This window comes from Diplotaxodon limnothrissa, linkage group LG9 (genome assembly GCF_057381915.1).
Source record: "Diplotaxodon limnothrissa isolate DT_005_m linkage group LG9, D_limnothrissa_male_GT1.1, whole genome shotgun sequence".
Taxonomy (NCBI): domain Eukaryota; kingdom Metazoa; phylum Chordata; class Actinopteri; order Cichliformes; family Cichlidae; genus Diplotaxodon; species Diplotaxodon limnothrissa.
The window spans coordinates 21304618-21321401 of NC_140604.1; the positions used below are offsets into that span (position 1 = coordinate 21304618).

General features: G+C 42.0%; 1 protein-coding gene across 2 annotated transcripts; it reads left to right on the forward strand.

Moving 5' to 3' along the window:
• Nucleotides 1-1689: 1689 nt before the first annotated feature.
• Nucleotides 1690-16780, forward strand: LOC146625494 (uncharacterized). 2 transcript variants are annotated; one of them, XM_085362235.1, is made up of 17 exons: nt 1690-1821; nt 4083-4189; nt 4322-4461; nt 4661-4818; nt 6048-6206; nt 9022-9451; nt 10645-10743; nt 11272-11366; nt 12336-12555; nt 12643-12885; nt 13011-13109; nt 13230-13423; nt 13518-13692; nt 13801-13957; nt 14045-14198; nt 14887-14998; nt 15088-16780. In XM_085362235.1, exons 1-17 carry the CDS (start codon nt 1801-1803, stop codon nt 15261-15263), a joined length of 2739 nt encoding a protein of 912 aa, XP_085218361.1. In that variant the 5' UTR covers nt 1690-1800; the 3' UTR covers nt 15264-16780. The 2 variants fall into 2 exon arrangements, with proteins under 2 accessions (XP_085218361.1, XP_085218362.1); XM_085362236.1 differs by lacking the exon at nt 10645-10743.
• The last annotated feature ends 4 nt before the right edge of the window (nt 16781-16784 follow it).

The following is a 16784-nucleotide window of genomic DNA, read 5'->3' on the forward strand; positions in this document are numbered from 1 at the left end:
GATGATGCCATAGCCCTGACACTACACACTGCCCTGTCACACCTGGAGAAGAGAGACACGTATGTGAGAATGCTGTTTGTAGATCACAGCTCAGCATTCAATACCATCGTTCCCTCGAACATGGACAGGAAACTGCAGGATCTAGGACTGAGCAGCTCCCTCTGCAGCTGGATCCTTAGCTTCCTGTCTGACAGACGCCAGGTGGTCAGACTGGGCAGCATCACCTCATCCCCCATCACACTGAACACTGGTGCTCCACAGGGGTGTGTACTGAGCCCTCTCCTGTACTCACTCTACACCTACGACTGCATGGCCACTAACAACTCCAACATCATTGTGAAGTTTGCGGACGACACTACAGTGGTGGGTCTTATCACCAACGGTGATGAGACGGCCTACAGGGAGGAGGTCAGCGCCCTGACCCACTGGTGTCAAGACAACCATCTCACCCTCAACATCGCAAAGACAAAGGAGTTGATAGTGGACTTCCGGAGGTGCAGAGAAGTACAAACCCTTATCACCATCAACGGCGCTGCTGTGGAGAGAGTGAGCAGCTTCCGGGTCCTTGGTGTACATCTGGCTGAGGATCTTACGTGGTCAGTACACACAAACAAAACAGTGAAGAAGGCGCAGCAGCGCCTCCTCTTTCTCAGGAGACTGAAAAGATTTGGCATGAGCCCCTGCATCCTCAGGACCTTCTATCACTGTGCCATTGAGAGCATCCTCACTGGATGCATCACCACCTGGTATGGCAACAGCACCGCTTACAACCGCAAAGCTCTCCAGAGAGTAGTGCGGTGCTCTGAACGGATAATTGGAGGTGAGCTTCCCTCCCTCCAAGACATCTACAGGAAGCAGTGCCTGAGGAAAGCGGGGAGGATCATCAAGGACTCCAGTCACCCCAGCCATTAACTGTTCAGACTACTTCCATCAGGAAGGAGGTTCTGCAGCATCCGGTCCCGTACCAGCAGACTGAGAGACAGCTTTTTCCATCAGGCCATCAGACTGCTGAACACTTCATAGACACCTCACCTTCACTACTGGAACTTTAGCATTATGCACTCCACACTGTATATAAATGCCACTGTTTTGCACATGTCCAACTACCAACCTCTGTATATTCTATATATTTTATTTTATTGTTTACTCTATTTAATTTGTAAAATATGTATACACACACACACACACACACACACACACACACACACACACACACACACGTAGAAAAACATATTTAGTATACACATCCAGTAATGCATACACTCTTATATTGTACATATATTTATTACTCTCAGATTTAGCCATTCTTATAATTTGTTTGTTTTATGTAATTGTATTTTTGCACAACTCTGTTGCTTGTGAAGCTCGCACACAAGAATTTCACTCGCATGTACTGTACCAGTGTACCTGCACATGTGACGTGACAATAAAAGTGATTTGATTTGATTTTAGATAATAAGTCATAAAGTAAGTGTGACCTATCTGTCATGCTGTTATTATTGCCAAACTACCTAAATGTTCACAGACCAGAGAAGCTGCACACATGTGGCAATAGTTGATGAGGGTTATTGATAAGGCTGATTGGGTTCAGTCTCTGTAGTTCATTGATCAGTTTATTGTGGACACGCAGGGGAAAACCCTCCACTATCCTATGTGCTGATAGGCTCTTGCTGTGAGTGGGGGAGGTCATTGCAGCTAGCATACACAGAGGCTCTCCAAACACACCCGAGGAAGTCAATAAAGTTGCAAATGAGCATCACTTTCACTTTGATTTCTGCACGGGAACCTTGAAACAACGCCATGAGTTCCTCTAACCCTGCGGTAAGCTCCAAATTATCTACTAGCTTCCGACACATCACCCTGTGTAGCACCAAAATATCAGCCTGCTAGCCCGTTCAGCTAACGGTTAGCTCATGCTAACGCTGTTGTTGACAGACCTCCAAATACCAACATACTTAGCATTAGCTCTGGGCTAAGCTTGCTAGCTACTGTTTTAAGTTTAAATTTGCAGTTTCGATTGTGAGTCGATGTCTTTCACTCGGACATGGAATAAAATTTCCTACTGTAAACTTTGCGAACTAATGTTTAACTCAGAATTGGAGGGTTTTAAGGGGAAACGGATAATAAATAATTATGGAAATTACCCTTGTGAGTTGCAGCCCACACTGCAACACAGACAATGGTACTGATGTATAATGTCTGTACGTGTTAGGTTTACCGACAACAATTTAATAACACTATAACACCCACTTCTAGGGCCCTTATTTGGGACATATGGTAAAGTTTTTACGGTTTTATTATGCTATCAAAGACGAATGAGAAGAGTAGCTCTATTTTAGTATTGAAACAGTTTATAAGGGCTGCATTAGGCAATAAAATATGATCACTTCTTAGCATTATGGGAATGCCAATATAACAGGTAATTACTAGTTCGCATAGCTGATGTTGTTATGGAGTAAATGGTTAATATTTCATCTGCAAATTTACTGTAATTGTTTTTTTTCCTCAAACATTTTGTGTCCAAAGCACACCAAAGGGCAAACCTTAAGGCACGCATGCATTCGTATACGCAGGAAGTTCTCTTGATGTCTTCTGCAGTGTCATCAGTTCTTCTTTTTAGTTGCACTGGACTTTACCTCCTTGCTGTCAATCAGACTTTTTATTCTACAGTGATACAATAAATTTAACGCTCATTCAAGGGTTTTTGGGCCGACATGCATTAATGCACACGATTTGGGAACTACCAGTGATCTGCAAACACTAAAGCCGCCTTTGGTTAACTTAATCAGTATTATTAAACCACTGAAGAAGAAAAATACTGGCTATTGTACCTTTATTTATGTTCGTCTTTTTTCAGTTCCCTTTTATTTATATAGCACCAGTACACAGCAACAGATGCTTTATAGTGTAGGGATATTAGAAAGACACCCAGCAATCAGATGACCATCTCTGAGTAAGCACTTGGCAATAGTGGTAAGGAAAATCCCTATTTAATAGGAAAAAAACAGTTGAAACTAGGCTCAGGGAGGGGCAGCCTTCTGCCATTACCAGTTGGGGGTGAGGGGAATAAGAAACAGGACAAAACTATATGAGAGAGTAGAGTTTAATAATTACTAATGATTAAATGCAGTAGTGGTGTGTAAAAATACAGGGAGATGAGTGAAGAAGAAATGCACAGTGCACCATGGGAATCCCCAAGCAGCTAGAGCCTATTACAGCATAACTAAGGGATGATTCAAGGTCACCTGATCCAGCCCACACACTAACCTTTATCAAAAAGGGAAGTCGTAAGCCTAATCTTAAAAGTAGAGAGGGTGTCTGTCTCCTGAATCAAAACTAGGAGCTGGCTCCACAGAAGAGGGGCCTGAAAACTGAAGGCTCGGCCTCCCATTTGACTTTTAGAAACTCTAGGAACCACAAGTAAACCAGCAGTCTGAGAATGAACTTCTCTGTTAGGACAGTGAGGTACTATTAGCTCTTTAAGATAAGATAAGAAGAGAAGGATTTTCAGTTCACGTCTAGGTTTAACAGCTAATATGGAAGAAATGCGCTCCCTCTTTCTAGTCCCTGTTAGTACTCTCGCGTCAGCATTTTGGATCAACTGAAGGCTTTTCAGGGAGCTTTTAGAGCTAACTTCTAATAATGAATTACAAAAGTTGAACCTAGAAGTAATTAATGCATCAACTAGCTTTATTGTTCTCTCAGTTTATGCCAAATAGAACATAAGAGCGTAATTTGTAGCTCCTCTGAACACTTACCCTGCCCAAACCTGATGTGACCCAGCTAAACGCCATGTTTTTTTCCATACCTGATATCAGCTGGTTCAATATATGGCTATATTTGTGTATGGTTAATCATACATCACAAATTGCTAATAGCATGCACATTATATACCAATAAAACACTAATAAAATGAGAGAGACCATATTAAATCACTTTTTACACGTTCTTTCACACATGACGACATTATGAGTCAGATAAACAGTATCTTAGTAGCCATTGTTTGAGCAGTGACCGATAAGGAGGGAAAACAGCCAAAAAAAAAGCTGCTTTGTCAGCATTTGTTTGATCCTTTCTTGCAGACTATCGGGGAGTTATTCCTCGTCCTTAGCGAGATGGGATTCACAGAAGAGCAGATACAAGCGGCTATGCAGGCGGGGCATTTTTCTGTGGCTGAGGCAGCTGATTGGTGAGTAATCAGCCCTCTGTTTTGTTTTTTGTTTTTTTTTAATCTGTGGAGCTAGCTAGCTATGATCTTTCTGTATAATAGACCACTTCTTTCAGCCACTTACTTCTGTGTCTCGCTCTTGCATGTTGAAAGGCTTGTACAGGGTCAATACCTGCGACACACGTTGGTCCCGCAGCCTTCACAGCCAGCTGGGACAGCTTTTTCTGCATTCAACCCACCCAAAGAGGCAGCACACGCTTCAGAGTCTCGCACATCTCCCACTGACAGCAGAGGTAATACCCCACTCCAAGCTATATAAAAACTGTTTCTTACTGTTGTTACTGCTCTTAATCCATCGGTTGGACTTCGAGTAAAGTTTTCTTTTATTATAATATCCTAAAATTGATGATTGTAATCATTCATTTAAGTATAACTTAAGGAATTGGATAGTGTAGTGTGCATCATGAGATTTTCTTTTTCTGTCTTTAACAGCGGGTCCTTCCTTGGTGCTAAGGTCACCGCAATCATGCTCCCAGGACCCACCACCGCCAGTCGAGTCGCGGATCAAATCAGACAAAAGTGACTTTGAGGAGAAAGAGAGACAACGCGTCGCTCAGGAAGTCAGAGCAGAGAGAAGGCAGAAGAAACAGGTGAGCATTGCTGAAAAGACTTCTGGTGCTTAATCTATCTGACTGGCAGTTGTCTTATTATCACACAAGGAAGAAAGTCAAGTGTTCGGCAGATTTATAAGGCTCTCGATAATAATGGCTTAAGCTTTAGCTCAATCCCTGTAGCTCTCATTTCACTTTTATGCTCACTGCTTACCCTATCGCATGGCGGCGTGTGACAAATTTGACGTCACATGTGCTGGGGTGTGCCTCCATGCTGGTGTCGCTTTGGCCAGTTGTGCATATCTTAATTTGTATAACCTGTCACATTGTAGCTCTGCCAACATAGAATGTGATGCTTATTTGCATCGAGTGTACGATTAAACAAACATCGGTAATTGATCATCTGCACCTTTTATTGTCCACCTCTGCCTCCTTTTTTTCGTCTTGTCTACGTTTAGATATTTTTCCTGCTGTTTTCCTCTTTTCTGTTGTTTTCTGTTTTTTACTTGAGCCATATTTCTTGTTGGCATTTGCCACCTTACTAACCTACTGCAGCACGTCTGTTTTTTCCCATCACTCCTGAGGAAACACTTTGGAAAGGTGCTTTTCTCAAACACTGTTGTTTCAGTTTTTTCAGCTGGAAATTCCCCTGCTTTTGCTTTAGATGTGCCGCCTCTGTTTTTTGAAGATCACTACTTCCTCCTTTACATCTTGAAGTTAATGTGTTTCCAGATAAAGACAAAAGGGAGTGTGGAGGTATGTGAATAAGCAGATAGTAATACAAGCCTGTGGATTAAGAATGAGTCTCATTCACTGACGTTACACGTGGTGGTAAGAACAAAACTGGCCTGTGGGCACATTTCACAAAATGGTAAATTTGCCAGTGCACTTATTTTTTTTGGAGCTTTTCACATATTAGTGAATGAGGCCAATTGCATCTCACTTTACATGCGGTCCAGAAACTTTGTTTGGGTGCTGCTGGTGCTGGCTGAACACTACACGGGGAAGTATGCTGCTCTATGAGCTAGAATAGGAGCGTCCATACATTTTTCTCTGGGTGCACATTTAAAAAAAACAGATGTGTACTACAGTGTGGTTGAACTGAAGCATGATGGTCACTGTGGGGAGTAAAAGAGGTGTCACGTGCTCAAGCTGAGTTTGTTGTTGTTGTTTTGTATACATGAATAATACATTTGAAAATTAATATTTGAGTATAGACCTCCTGTTTTATTGTTCTTAGAACATTTTGTGTTCTTCTGCATTCGCAGGAGCGCGAGTTGGTGCTGAAGCGGATCGCTGAGGATCGGAGGAGCCTGCAGGATAAGAAACAGACCAATGCTGCTGCAGACGCGTCTCCTCCCAGCAGTGAAGGGCAAAAGCTTGGAGGAAAGATTCAGACAAATGTGGACAACAACTGCATTCTCATGGTGGGCCTGTGAAGAACCTTAATCATGATAGATTCAGAATTTTAGTTTTCAGTTTAGTCTCAGTCATTTTGCAGAGTGTATTATATTCTTTTATTTTACTTTTTATTGTTTGAAAATGTTTAATTGAAGTATACTACTTATTAGTTTCAGTGTCAGTTCAAAGATGGTGTTACAATACAAACAAACCACTTGTGAAGACAGTTATTCTTTGCACAAAGGCCTTTGTTGGTGATGACAGCTTCAAGACACAAACTAGTTGGATGCATCGCTGAGGTTTGATTTTGGCCCGTTCTTCCAAATGAACAGTTGTCAAATCCTGAAGGTTCTGTGGGCCTCTTCTATGAACTCTGACCTTAAGTTCTTTTCATATATTTTCAACTGGATTTAGGTCAGGTGATTGGCTGGGTCATTCTAGCAGCTTTATTTTCTTTCTCTCAAACCAACTGAGAGTTTCCTTGGCTGTGTTCAGGATCTTTGACTTGCTGTCCACTCTCGTTTCATTTTCGTAGATGGCAGCAGAGTTTTATCAAGAATGTCTCAGTACATTTTTCCATTCATATGTCCTCCAATTATATGAAGCCCCCCCAGTACCATATACTGAAAAAAAGCCCCACACCATGATGAACCCACCTCCAAACTTCACTGTTGGTATGGTGTTTTTGTGGTGATATGCAGTGCCTTTGACCTCCAAACATGGTGTGCACTAGGGCTGCTCAATTAATCGAATTTTAATCACGATTACGATCTGGGCTTTCAACGATCATTAAAAATGACTGAGCCGATTATTAGCCCCTCCCTCATTTATCCGCGACACCTTAAAGGCCGTCTGTGAAAATATTGTCGGGCATAAACCGGTCCGTGGCGCAAAAAAGGGTGGAGACCGCTGATTAAGAGGACCCGAGGGAAGCTCGGAAAGCTAAGCAGAAGTTATTTGGAGAGGAGAGTGACTGCCGTTGGTTGAAAAGAGTTTAAAAAAAAACAAAACTTCAGTGGTGTTGCACACCATTTTATATTATTTTTTTAAAGTCATTGTTAACCCTTTAAAGCCGGTCAGAGCAGCACGCTCCGTTTTGCGTAACTATTGTTAAATCCCTGTAGAACCTGAACCGTGTAAGCTAGCGCAATAATTTGTTTTGCATATGAAACCGGAGGAGTTGTACTTACATCTGATGCCATCAGCTTGTCCTCGGTCACGGTTTCGTTCCACATATAGCTTTGCAAAAATTGCATAAAAAGCGCTTGCAGGAACAAAAACATAATATTCCAGAAACACGCTTTGCCGTTCCTATCAGCTGTTCGTAACACTTCCCACAGTAAAATGATGCACATGCTGTTTTCTTTGCAAATTTGCATCATAGGATTGTTTTTTGTTTTTCCTGCAGTGTATAAAAATTGGTGTATCTCCAAAATAAAACTATGAAGACACTCAAAATAAATTTCCTGTGGTGGGAAACTATTTTTTGCAACTTTATTGTATTTAAAGTTTTGAGGGATAAACCTCTTAAATTTCTCCAAGTAGAAATATATGTAAACAAAACAAAAGCGATTTTCAATTTTTTTTTGTAGTTTATTGCACTTTTTTGCAATTTATGTAATTACTATGGACTTAATGCATACATATTATTAAAATATGGGCTATAACAGTTGTATTGATGTATAGCAACTTGAAATGCTCCCACAAATGGCACTACAGCATGTAAAAAAATAATATAAGCTCTGGTGGACTTGGTTCTATGGTAGGTCTTAAAGGGTTAAATAAATATCGTCAAATAATCGTGATCTCAATTTCAGTGAAAATAATCGTGATTATCATTTTTGCCATAATCGAGCAGCCCTAGTGTGCACTAGGGCATCCTGTTTAATAGGCTTGTCTAAATGTTGTTCAGCAACATGTTTTTTCTTCAGCAATGGAGTCTTGCTTGTTGAGTGTGCATACAGGCCATGGTGGTTGAGCGCATTACTTTTCTTCGAAACAACTGTACCTGTCTCTTCTACCACTTTCTGTGGCTCACCACAAGTGGTCCTTGGCTCATACGCGACACTTCTGATAACTCTTTTCAGTTGTCTGTCTGAAATCTTGCATGGAGCACATGGTCAAGGGTGGTTTATGGTGAAATGATGTACATTCTACTTCCAGATTATGGCCCCAACAGTGCTCACTGGAACCTTCAGTAGTTTAGAAATTCTGCTGCAACTAATGCCTTCAGTATGGTTTGCTAAGTTGTTGAGAGAGCTCATTTACCCATCATGAGATGTTCTTTTTTAGGCCATCAGTTGGAACTGAACCAGCTGATATTAATTTGCACTGAGTGTCAGGATTGCTTTCTAAATACTGACGGATTTCAGGTGGCGTCATGACTTTAATGATTTTTGCACGTCCCTTTCGTCATGTGTTTTTTCCCTGTGTCATTTCTCTATTACGCATAACTTAGTTTATGGACATCTATGGTTTAATTTCTTTGCATGTGTGGATTGGATGGGTTGTAACCGATATCTGGTGAGAACTTCATGGCAATAGTGCCTTTTTAAATACATTTACCTAGAAAACTGGTGATGTGTTCAGTACTTATTTTACCTGCTGTATGAGTTAATACTAATATATTAATGTGTTGAAAGCGTGACATTATATTGGCAAAAACTAAAAATATTTCCTCTTTATATATGTATGTATATTTATATATGTATGTGTATATATATATAAAATTTATTTTTATTTTCATTTTGATTCCGTTTTTAAGGACACAGTATCGTTTCTAGTTTTAGAAATGAAGTTGACTGTAATAACCTTGTCATGTATATTTGTGTTTTGCTGCAGATTCGACTGCCGTCTGGTGAGTCCATGCGTGAGCGCTTCCCAGCTGATGCCCCTCTGCGCAGCGTTGTGGAGCACATCACCGGACGTCACCCCTGCCTACCCTCCTTTTCTCTCCTTCAGGGTTTCCCACGGAAGCGCTTTGGGGAGGCTGAGCTTGCCTGCTCCCTCCGCTCTCTCGGCCTTACGCCTAACGCTGCACTGTGTATTCAGACCACTCCTCCAGAGACGCCTCAGGAAACAAGTCCAGCAGGCCACAGTGCTGAGCCGCCTCCTTGTGTTGCGCCTCCTCAGCCTCCTCCTGGCCAGGACATGGTGGGAGATCAGGTCCCTGTTATACCTCCTCCACTACCTAACCAGCTGTGGGAAGAGGCAGTGAATTATGCAGGGATTCCTGGAGTTCCTCCTTTACGGCGTGGATCCCATGACTGGGGTAAGTATGATTTACTTTATTTAAACCTAATATAAAAAGCAATAAAAATAAACGTACTAAATGGAATAAAACAAGTAGAGATTTGCTTTTTTCCAAACTTTTTTTATTGAACGGTTTACTAAATGTTGGGACTCTTCATGATGATGTTAGAATCCTACAGGACTACAGTCACAATCATTACTTGCAGTAACATTTACGCTTTACTTGGCAAATCATGTTTCAAAGGTTAGTTTGTCAGATAAATAACAGAGCAGTGAGTCTCTCATCCAGCTACACGATCGGTGGAGTCTTTGTTCGCCTCTGCAACCTCGGTGTGTGGTTAGAACGACCCTAAAGTTTGTAGTGGACGTTCAGAGAGGAGTGACGTAATTGTTCTGCTCTTAGTCAGTGGAGTCCATCTGTGGAAGCAGCTGGCTGGGACCGTCGAAATGGTCGAACGAGGGGATTGTCCACCATACATTTATCTTGTCCCATGGACAGCTTTAATTATTACACATAATTGACAAATATACTTTGACAGCCGTTTCCCACCACATGTATAGTGTTCCGAAGGTACATGCTCATATTGAACATTTAAAATAATGAAGTCAGTAAATGTACAAGTATGAGGTAAAAGTTCATTTATTTATTTTCTTGGATCAGGTCTGAGTCAGCTAGAGGGGATTTCCTTATATGGCCATTATCTGTGCTCTAAGCCAATCCACCTGCTCCCTTTGACTTGTATTACAACTACTCTGTTTGACAGATTTTTCTACCTCTATTGTGCTGTATGATGTCTGAGAGAGGGCATATACTTAGTATTACTTCAGATGCACAGCTTTGACTGTGAACACGGAAGTCCCACCCACCTGCTGTTGGCTGGGAGGGGCAGACAATCAGTTGGTTTAAAGGAGCTAAAACTGCTTAAGAGTGGGTGAACTGAGGGGGCTGCACGAGGCCCAGGATAGGTCGTCGTGCAAGTAGAGTCCAAAAATAAAAGTAAGGAGTATGAAAAAGAGTATAATAGGTCACGTTTAATACACTTGGGTGGCCTGATCAGATGACACATTGTATATCAGCCAATGGGATTCTTTACACCTGTAACATCGCACCTCTTCATGGTTGTTTGGGCTCAGTTATTTGATCAGCTGAATGTGTTAAATGTTACTTAAATGGCTATGGAGTCATTGGATGACATTCTGGGGGTTCGACAGGTCAAGGCCAGAGATTGGTTCCTGGTGATGCTGAAGATCCTCCCATAGATGTTGATATGGACCAAGAAGGAGAGGAAGAACCGCTTCACATGCCGAACGGTACTGCTCCAGAGTGTGGATACTTCATCCCTCCTTTGATCTACATTTTTCTTGCTTCCCTCCTCTCCCTGTTCCTCTATTACTGTTTCCATATGTTTCCATTATTCATCCGCTGTGAACAGAAACAGCTGACCCTGGCCTCTTCCTTTGAGCTTGATTTTTTTTTACTATTACACTATATAGTGGCCTAGTGTACAGATTGGCCTGCTAATGTGTGTCACGCTGTAAGAGAGATTAGTATTAGAAAATATGTAGGTTAATTCCCCTTTCTGCCAAACGTACAGCACACAAGTCAGAACTGCTGAGTTTACTAAGAACCTACAGGTGGGGTCAGCCAATCAGTGTGTGGTTGTGGTATTGTATTCTGAATGTGAACCAGACACAGAGAAGAGCTAGTTCAAGGAGAATCAGAGATGTTAATCAGAGGTGTGTGGTATAAAGTTTTTTTCTCAGCATCTGTAGCTTCAGCTCAGTGGCATTAGAGTATTTTTGGATGGATTACAGTTTTCGTTTGTGTAACTTTCACAGGAATGCCCAGGCTGCCTTTCTTTCCAGAGAACAGGATGCGAGGAGGATTTGAGCCCTGGCAGCGCTGGCCAGGGCAAGGAAATCGACTCAGGCAAGTGTTTAAAAAGAATGGCACTAGAATGGTATTATAGGACCAAGGACTACGATCATACTGCTTTGTAATACAAAATAGTGTTAGGGGCCACATTAAGAGAAAAATATTTTTTTTTAAATTTTGCTTTTTGAAAGAAATGCTGTGTTGAGAATCTTTTTAAGCTAGAAAGACATTATCTTTCTTTTAGGACCCAAAATCCAGTGTGAATAATACAGTTACAAACTCACTATTACTTGGTGGACAGAGTGAGATGACCTTACTCTTGAAATTTACACTCCATTCTCAAATGACTGTTTCAAAATATTGTTTTTGTTAATGTGGCCCTAACACACATTACACACATTAATCATGCAATCTGAAGTGTTTTGCAAGTAGATGCATTTAATTAGTTTGAAAGTGCATGCACACTTCAGCACTCCAACTTCTGTTGCATCCAGAATGATCCGTTTTATAATAACACCCTGTTAACAAAAGAAAAAAAAAGATGAATATTATCTTGGAGCTCCAGCTCAATCTGTGTCTGGGTATAGTCTGAAAGAAACTCTTTACTGTTGTGGGGATAGGGAAAGATGCTTTAAAGCTTCTACCAACATTTAAAAAAGATAAAGTTTGTATGAGCTGCACAGCAGGAAGAAAAGAGCCAGAGAGAAAAGTGGATACAGAAAATAATATGTGAGAATCAGCAAGAAAAATGGATGCTTATGTCTCATTGTGCAGCAATGGTCAGTAATAAGCTAACCATCCAAATATTAGTTTTGGTTTTTAAAAACAATTTAAGTTAAGCTAAATTAATTTGACTGTATGCATCTTATACAAAAGTAAATGTGGATATTTCAGCTCATCAGAGCCTTTCCACTTACTGTTTATTGCATTGCACAGAAATACAGCAGGGGGTGCTCTGGAGATCTGCTTTATCTGTACATTAAAATACAACACGTGGACACAACTTGTGTTTGTGTGTCTCAGAGAGGGCCCAGAAGAGGAAGCGGCAGACCCTGAGAATGCAGGAGGGCCGCTGGCGCCCGCAGCTGCAGGTCAGGCTGCTGTTGAGCGTCTTCAACGAGCCGCACAGCAAGAAGACCGTCACGCCAACCAAGGACAGCCATCACCCCCTAAAAGACCCTTCAGAGCACCCAGCGTGCCCTCACTATGTGCCTTGGCTATCCGCGCAACGGTCCACCTCATGACTGGTAAGAGTCACAAAACTTCACAGAACTGTGCCTCACAGCTTTGTTTGCTCGCTGCTGTTTGCTCACTCTTGACTCTGTGTCTCACAGCTCCCAGCATGCAGTACAGCAGCAGTCTAGCAGGTCTGACCCCAGAGCTAGCAGAGCTTCTGCTCAACCACATGTCTCATGAGAGGCTGCTACATCCACGCACCCTGGAGCTGTTCTTCGGCTGCCCGATCCAGAAGTTTGTCTTAAACAGCTACCCGTACTCCACCAATGAGCTCCTACGGCAGTTGCGGGCCTTCACTGCCCTGAAGCACCTGAGTTTAGTCAACTCATCTCTCATCACTGGTAAAACATTTTATATCTGGTAGTTTTTAGGCTTTTTATCAATTTAGTTGTCAAATTTCTGCAAAGTCTGCTCTTCAGTTTGTCCCTGTCTTTGTATTTATTTATTTATTTATTTTTATTCCCAGACTCTGGCCTCTGTATCCTGTCCACCCTGGTCAAACTCCAGTACCTCAATCTGGCCTCCTGTAGTAAGCTGACTGACTCCTGCCTGCAGCATATCACAGGTTGGACACACACAAACATCACTGTTGACAACATTTACAAAACTGGATCTCAGAATAAGCTGTTCTTATTTAAGTAGTTTTATTCAACATACATATTTCCCTTCTGCTGATGCCTTTAAGGTTTGAAGAACTTGTGTTTCCTGTCCCTGGACCAGACCAAAGTGACAGATGCTGGGATGGTACTGTACCTCCAGTCAGTGCCGTCCTGCCTCTCTCAGCTAAGCCTGAACCAGACAGCAGTGACTGAAACCACACTAGCTGTGCTCCCCACCTCTGTGCCACAGCTGCGACTTCTCAGCATCAAACAGACTAAAGTACTTTATCTCTGTTAGCAAGGTCTATTCAGCTGGTGACACTGCTCTGATCTTCAGTGATATTTACTCGACTTGCTGTGCGTTTTTCTTTCAGGTTAAGGATTTGACGGCTCTAGCAGCGATGTCCAGCCTGCAGACGCTCAACTTGGATGGGACAGGTGTGACTGAGGCATCTCTGGAGCACCTTGCTACCCACCCTGCCCTGACTTCCCTCACTTTGGTGGGAATCCCTGTAGCAGATGGCAGTCATGCCCTTCAGATCATCTCAGGTTTGTAGAGCATAAAGCAAAAGAATTAAAAGAATGAGGGTAGGCATGGAGTGAGCTTGCAGTATGAAAGTCTGTGGTGAATCTGTGAGGTGTCTACTTTACTTCTAGGTCTGAAGTTGACTCGCATCACCCTCCCTGGACGCCACTCTGTGACAGACAGCGGGCTGTCATTCCTCTCCGGACTGACTCTGCTCTCAGAGCTGGACCTGACAGACTACACACAGGTTACAGACCAGGGAGTCAGCCACCTCTCCACCTTGACCAGGTCCTTTCCACACTCACTGACACCATCATATCAGGTGTTTCCTTGCGATTAAAATGCTGACAGGAGTTTTGTGTTTACTTTGTGTAGATTGAAGAAGCTGTCACTTAGCAACACTCAGGTGACAGATGCAGGGCTTCCCTCCCTGCGATGCATGCAGGAGCTGCAGGAGCTCTGTTTGGATCGGACTGCAGTCACCAGCCGAGGAGTGGCCGACCTCATAACCTGTCTGCCGCACCTTCAGGTGACTATCCCAATAAGTACTATCCAGGTGTTGCTTTATCCTTGTGCGAGTGCAAGTGTAAATAGTAGCCCTGTGATAGATTGGTGACTTGTGCCTGTGACAACTAGGATAGACTGACTCTGAATTAGATAAAGAGAATGGATTTACAAAATAGACTTAATATTTTATTTAGTGTGACTTAAAATGAGTGTCTGATCTCATAAACTTACCAGGTAGGTGATTGTTGAGGTCAAGTCAGAGAGCTGTTTTGTTTCCTTTTGTAACCACAATTATGATCATCTGGTGGGCATTAAAAAAACAGGCATTTCTGAACTGGATTCACTCTTCAAACACAGAAGCTACATCTATCTTTATACTGTCTATGATTGAATGTGACATCGATCTATGGTACATACATGTTTGATTAAATTAAACCATGTTAGTAAAGTCTGTGTGTCTGATCATCGATGTGATTCTCATTTCACCGTTTGACACCCAAGCTGTCTGACCAGATAACCTGCTTATTTTATACTAGCTGGGCTTCAATTTATTATTTTAGCATCACAGTTAAACTCTTTTGCAGAATGAAATCGATCATTGGGCATTCAGAGTAGGCCGAAATCAAAATGTAAAGACCAGTTTATGATAAAAAATATTTGATGCAGAGGTTTTAATATTTTGCTATTTTTCTATTTTTTTTTTTTCCCAGGTGTTGGGGTTAGCCAGCACTCAGGTGGGGGACAACGTGGTGAGGAAAGGTCTGATCCGCTGCAGTCAGCTTGTTAAACTTAATCTCAGCCGCACGCGGATTACAGATCACGGTAACGTCCAGCTCTAAGGTGGTCTTTGATTTTATAGTTTTGTTTGCTCAGATGAACAGACCCAGTATATGTTCTTCTCTTCCTTTCAGGTCTAAAGTTCCTGAAACAAATCCACCTGGCTCAGGTGAACCTGGACGGGACCGGGGTGAGTCTGATGGGAATTGCTAGTCTCGTCTCCTGCACCAACATCAACAGTATTCGGGCCAGTAACACTCGCATCCTTTCCCCTGACGACGTCTCAGACGAGGAGTTGGAAGCCCAGTGAGCATCACGAGTTTCGGCTGCCGCTCTGAGATGCTGCCTCCAGGATCATCTGGGCAAAGCATAATTGATGAAACACTCCTCCTACTTGCACTGTTTCAACCGCAGCTAGTGCCACTAATCTGTCAATCATGCGCGCTGAGTTGAAACCTTAAACAGGAGCGTTGTGTTCAACAGTTGTTTTTTCTAACATTTACATATACAGAATTAATCACTATTTAATACTCTGCAGCCCCAAACGCCACCTGAAAAACTTTATAGCTTTATGCGCAGCTTTACAGGTTGGAGCAACCTGTGTTTCTCCAGGGGCCTGTACTACGAAGCAGCTTCAACATACCCCCGGAGATCTTTTCCTTATCTGGCTTCACTTTGCGCCAGCAGTCAGGCTAAATGATCACAAGAAGGTGGTTGTTAACTGGAGAAGTCCACCCAGGATGTGTCTGTCTCGACATAAGCACGTTCACGTGGCTGTGAAATATGGATGGGTGTCCTGGCAGCAGAGTGACATGTTTTATGAAGATGGTAAAAATGTAATGCTAGAAGAATGTGAAGGAAAAAAAACAACCACACAGCGTCTCCAGCCAAAGCAACACTACTATATTACTGTAGTTTAGCCCCTCTTAACCCAGGATGAAAAAAATGGCTGTAAGTTATTAAACTTTTTAGTATTATAGCTCTGTCAGGTAAGGCCTGCATCATGTCACCCCAGTAAGAAGGAAGCATCTTTGTAACCCTGAAGCTTCGCATTACAGACATCAGGTTGGAGCCAAGTGGCAGAAATATACTTTATGCTGGGAATGTACAACAGCATGCGATGACTAACAGACTTTATCTAAGGTATTAAATGAGAATCTAAACAACAAATAGCCAGTTAAACCAAACACGGTTCAAATGTTTTAGAGGGACATGAAGGCAGATAAATGTCTTCCACTGATTATCTGCGTTGAAATTAACTTTCTTTAATTTTGAAGCTGTATTCAAGTCATACTGGATGTACCAGTAGAAGTAATTGAGTTTTTTTTTTTTAGCTTGACCGTTTGAAAGTAGTATTTGTATTGTTAGTTGTGATTAGGCAAGAGTTTAATAAAAATGAGCCACCATACAGTGTAGAATACTGGAATTAGCCTAAAAATTGGATGGCTAAATTTGATGTGAACGCAGCTTTAAGCTAAAAACAAACAAAAAAAAACAACCCACATTTAAAAAGGTAAAAACACTGAAGTCAAGGTTTTTATAACTCAGCCTGCATGGATGTTAGCTCTCATCACCTGAAACTAGTTATTTTAGCTGCATCCTGGTAATGCACTGACCTCCGCTTTCTTTTATAAGTAGCCCTCTTATTATCAATTATGCCAATGTTTTAGGGTGTTTGTTTGTTTTTTGGAAAGTTTAGCCATTTTCTGCTACATCAGTGAGCCTCATTCAGTGCAGTGTAATGGCTGTAATATAACATATCTATGCAGCCATGGGGCTCACTCAGGACCCAAAGCAACTTCTTTAATCCCTTCCAAGCTTTTTCCCCCCC

Coding starts and splice junctions, on each gene's coding strand:
- LOC146625494 (XM_085362235.1), top strand. CDS start 1,801: ATGAGTTCCTCTAACCCTGCG. Junction 9,452..10,644: donor GCGTGGATCCCATGACTGGG/GTAAGTATGATT, acceptor GGGGTTCGACAG/GTCAAGGCCAGAGATTGGTT. Junction 13,693..13,800: donor TGCCCTTCAGATCATCTCAG/GTTTGTAGAGCA, acceptor CTTTACTTCTAG/GTCTGAAGTTGACTCGCATC.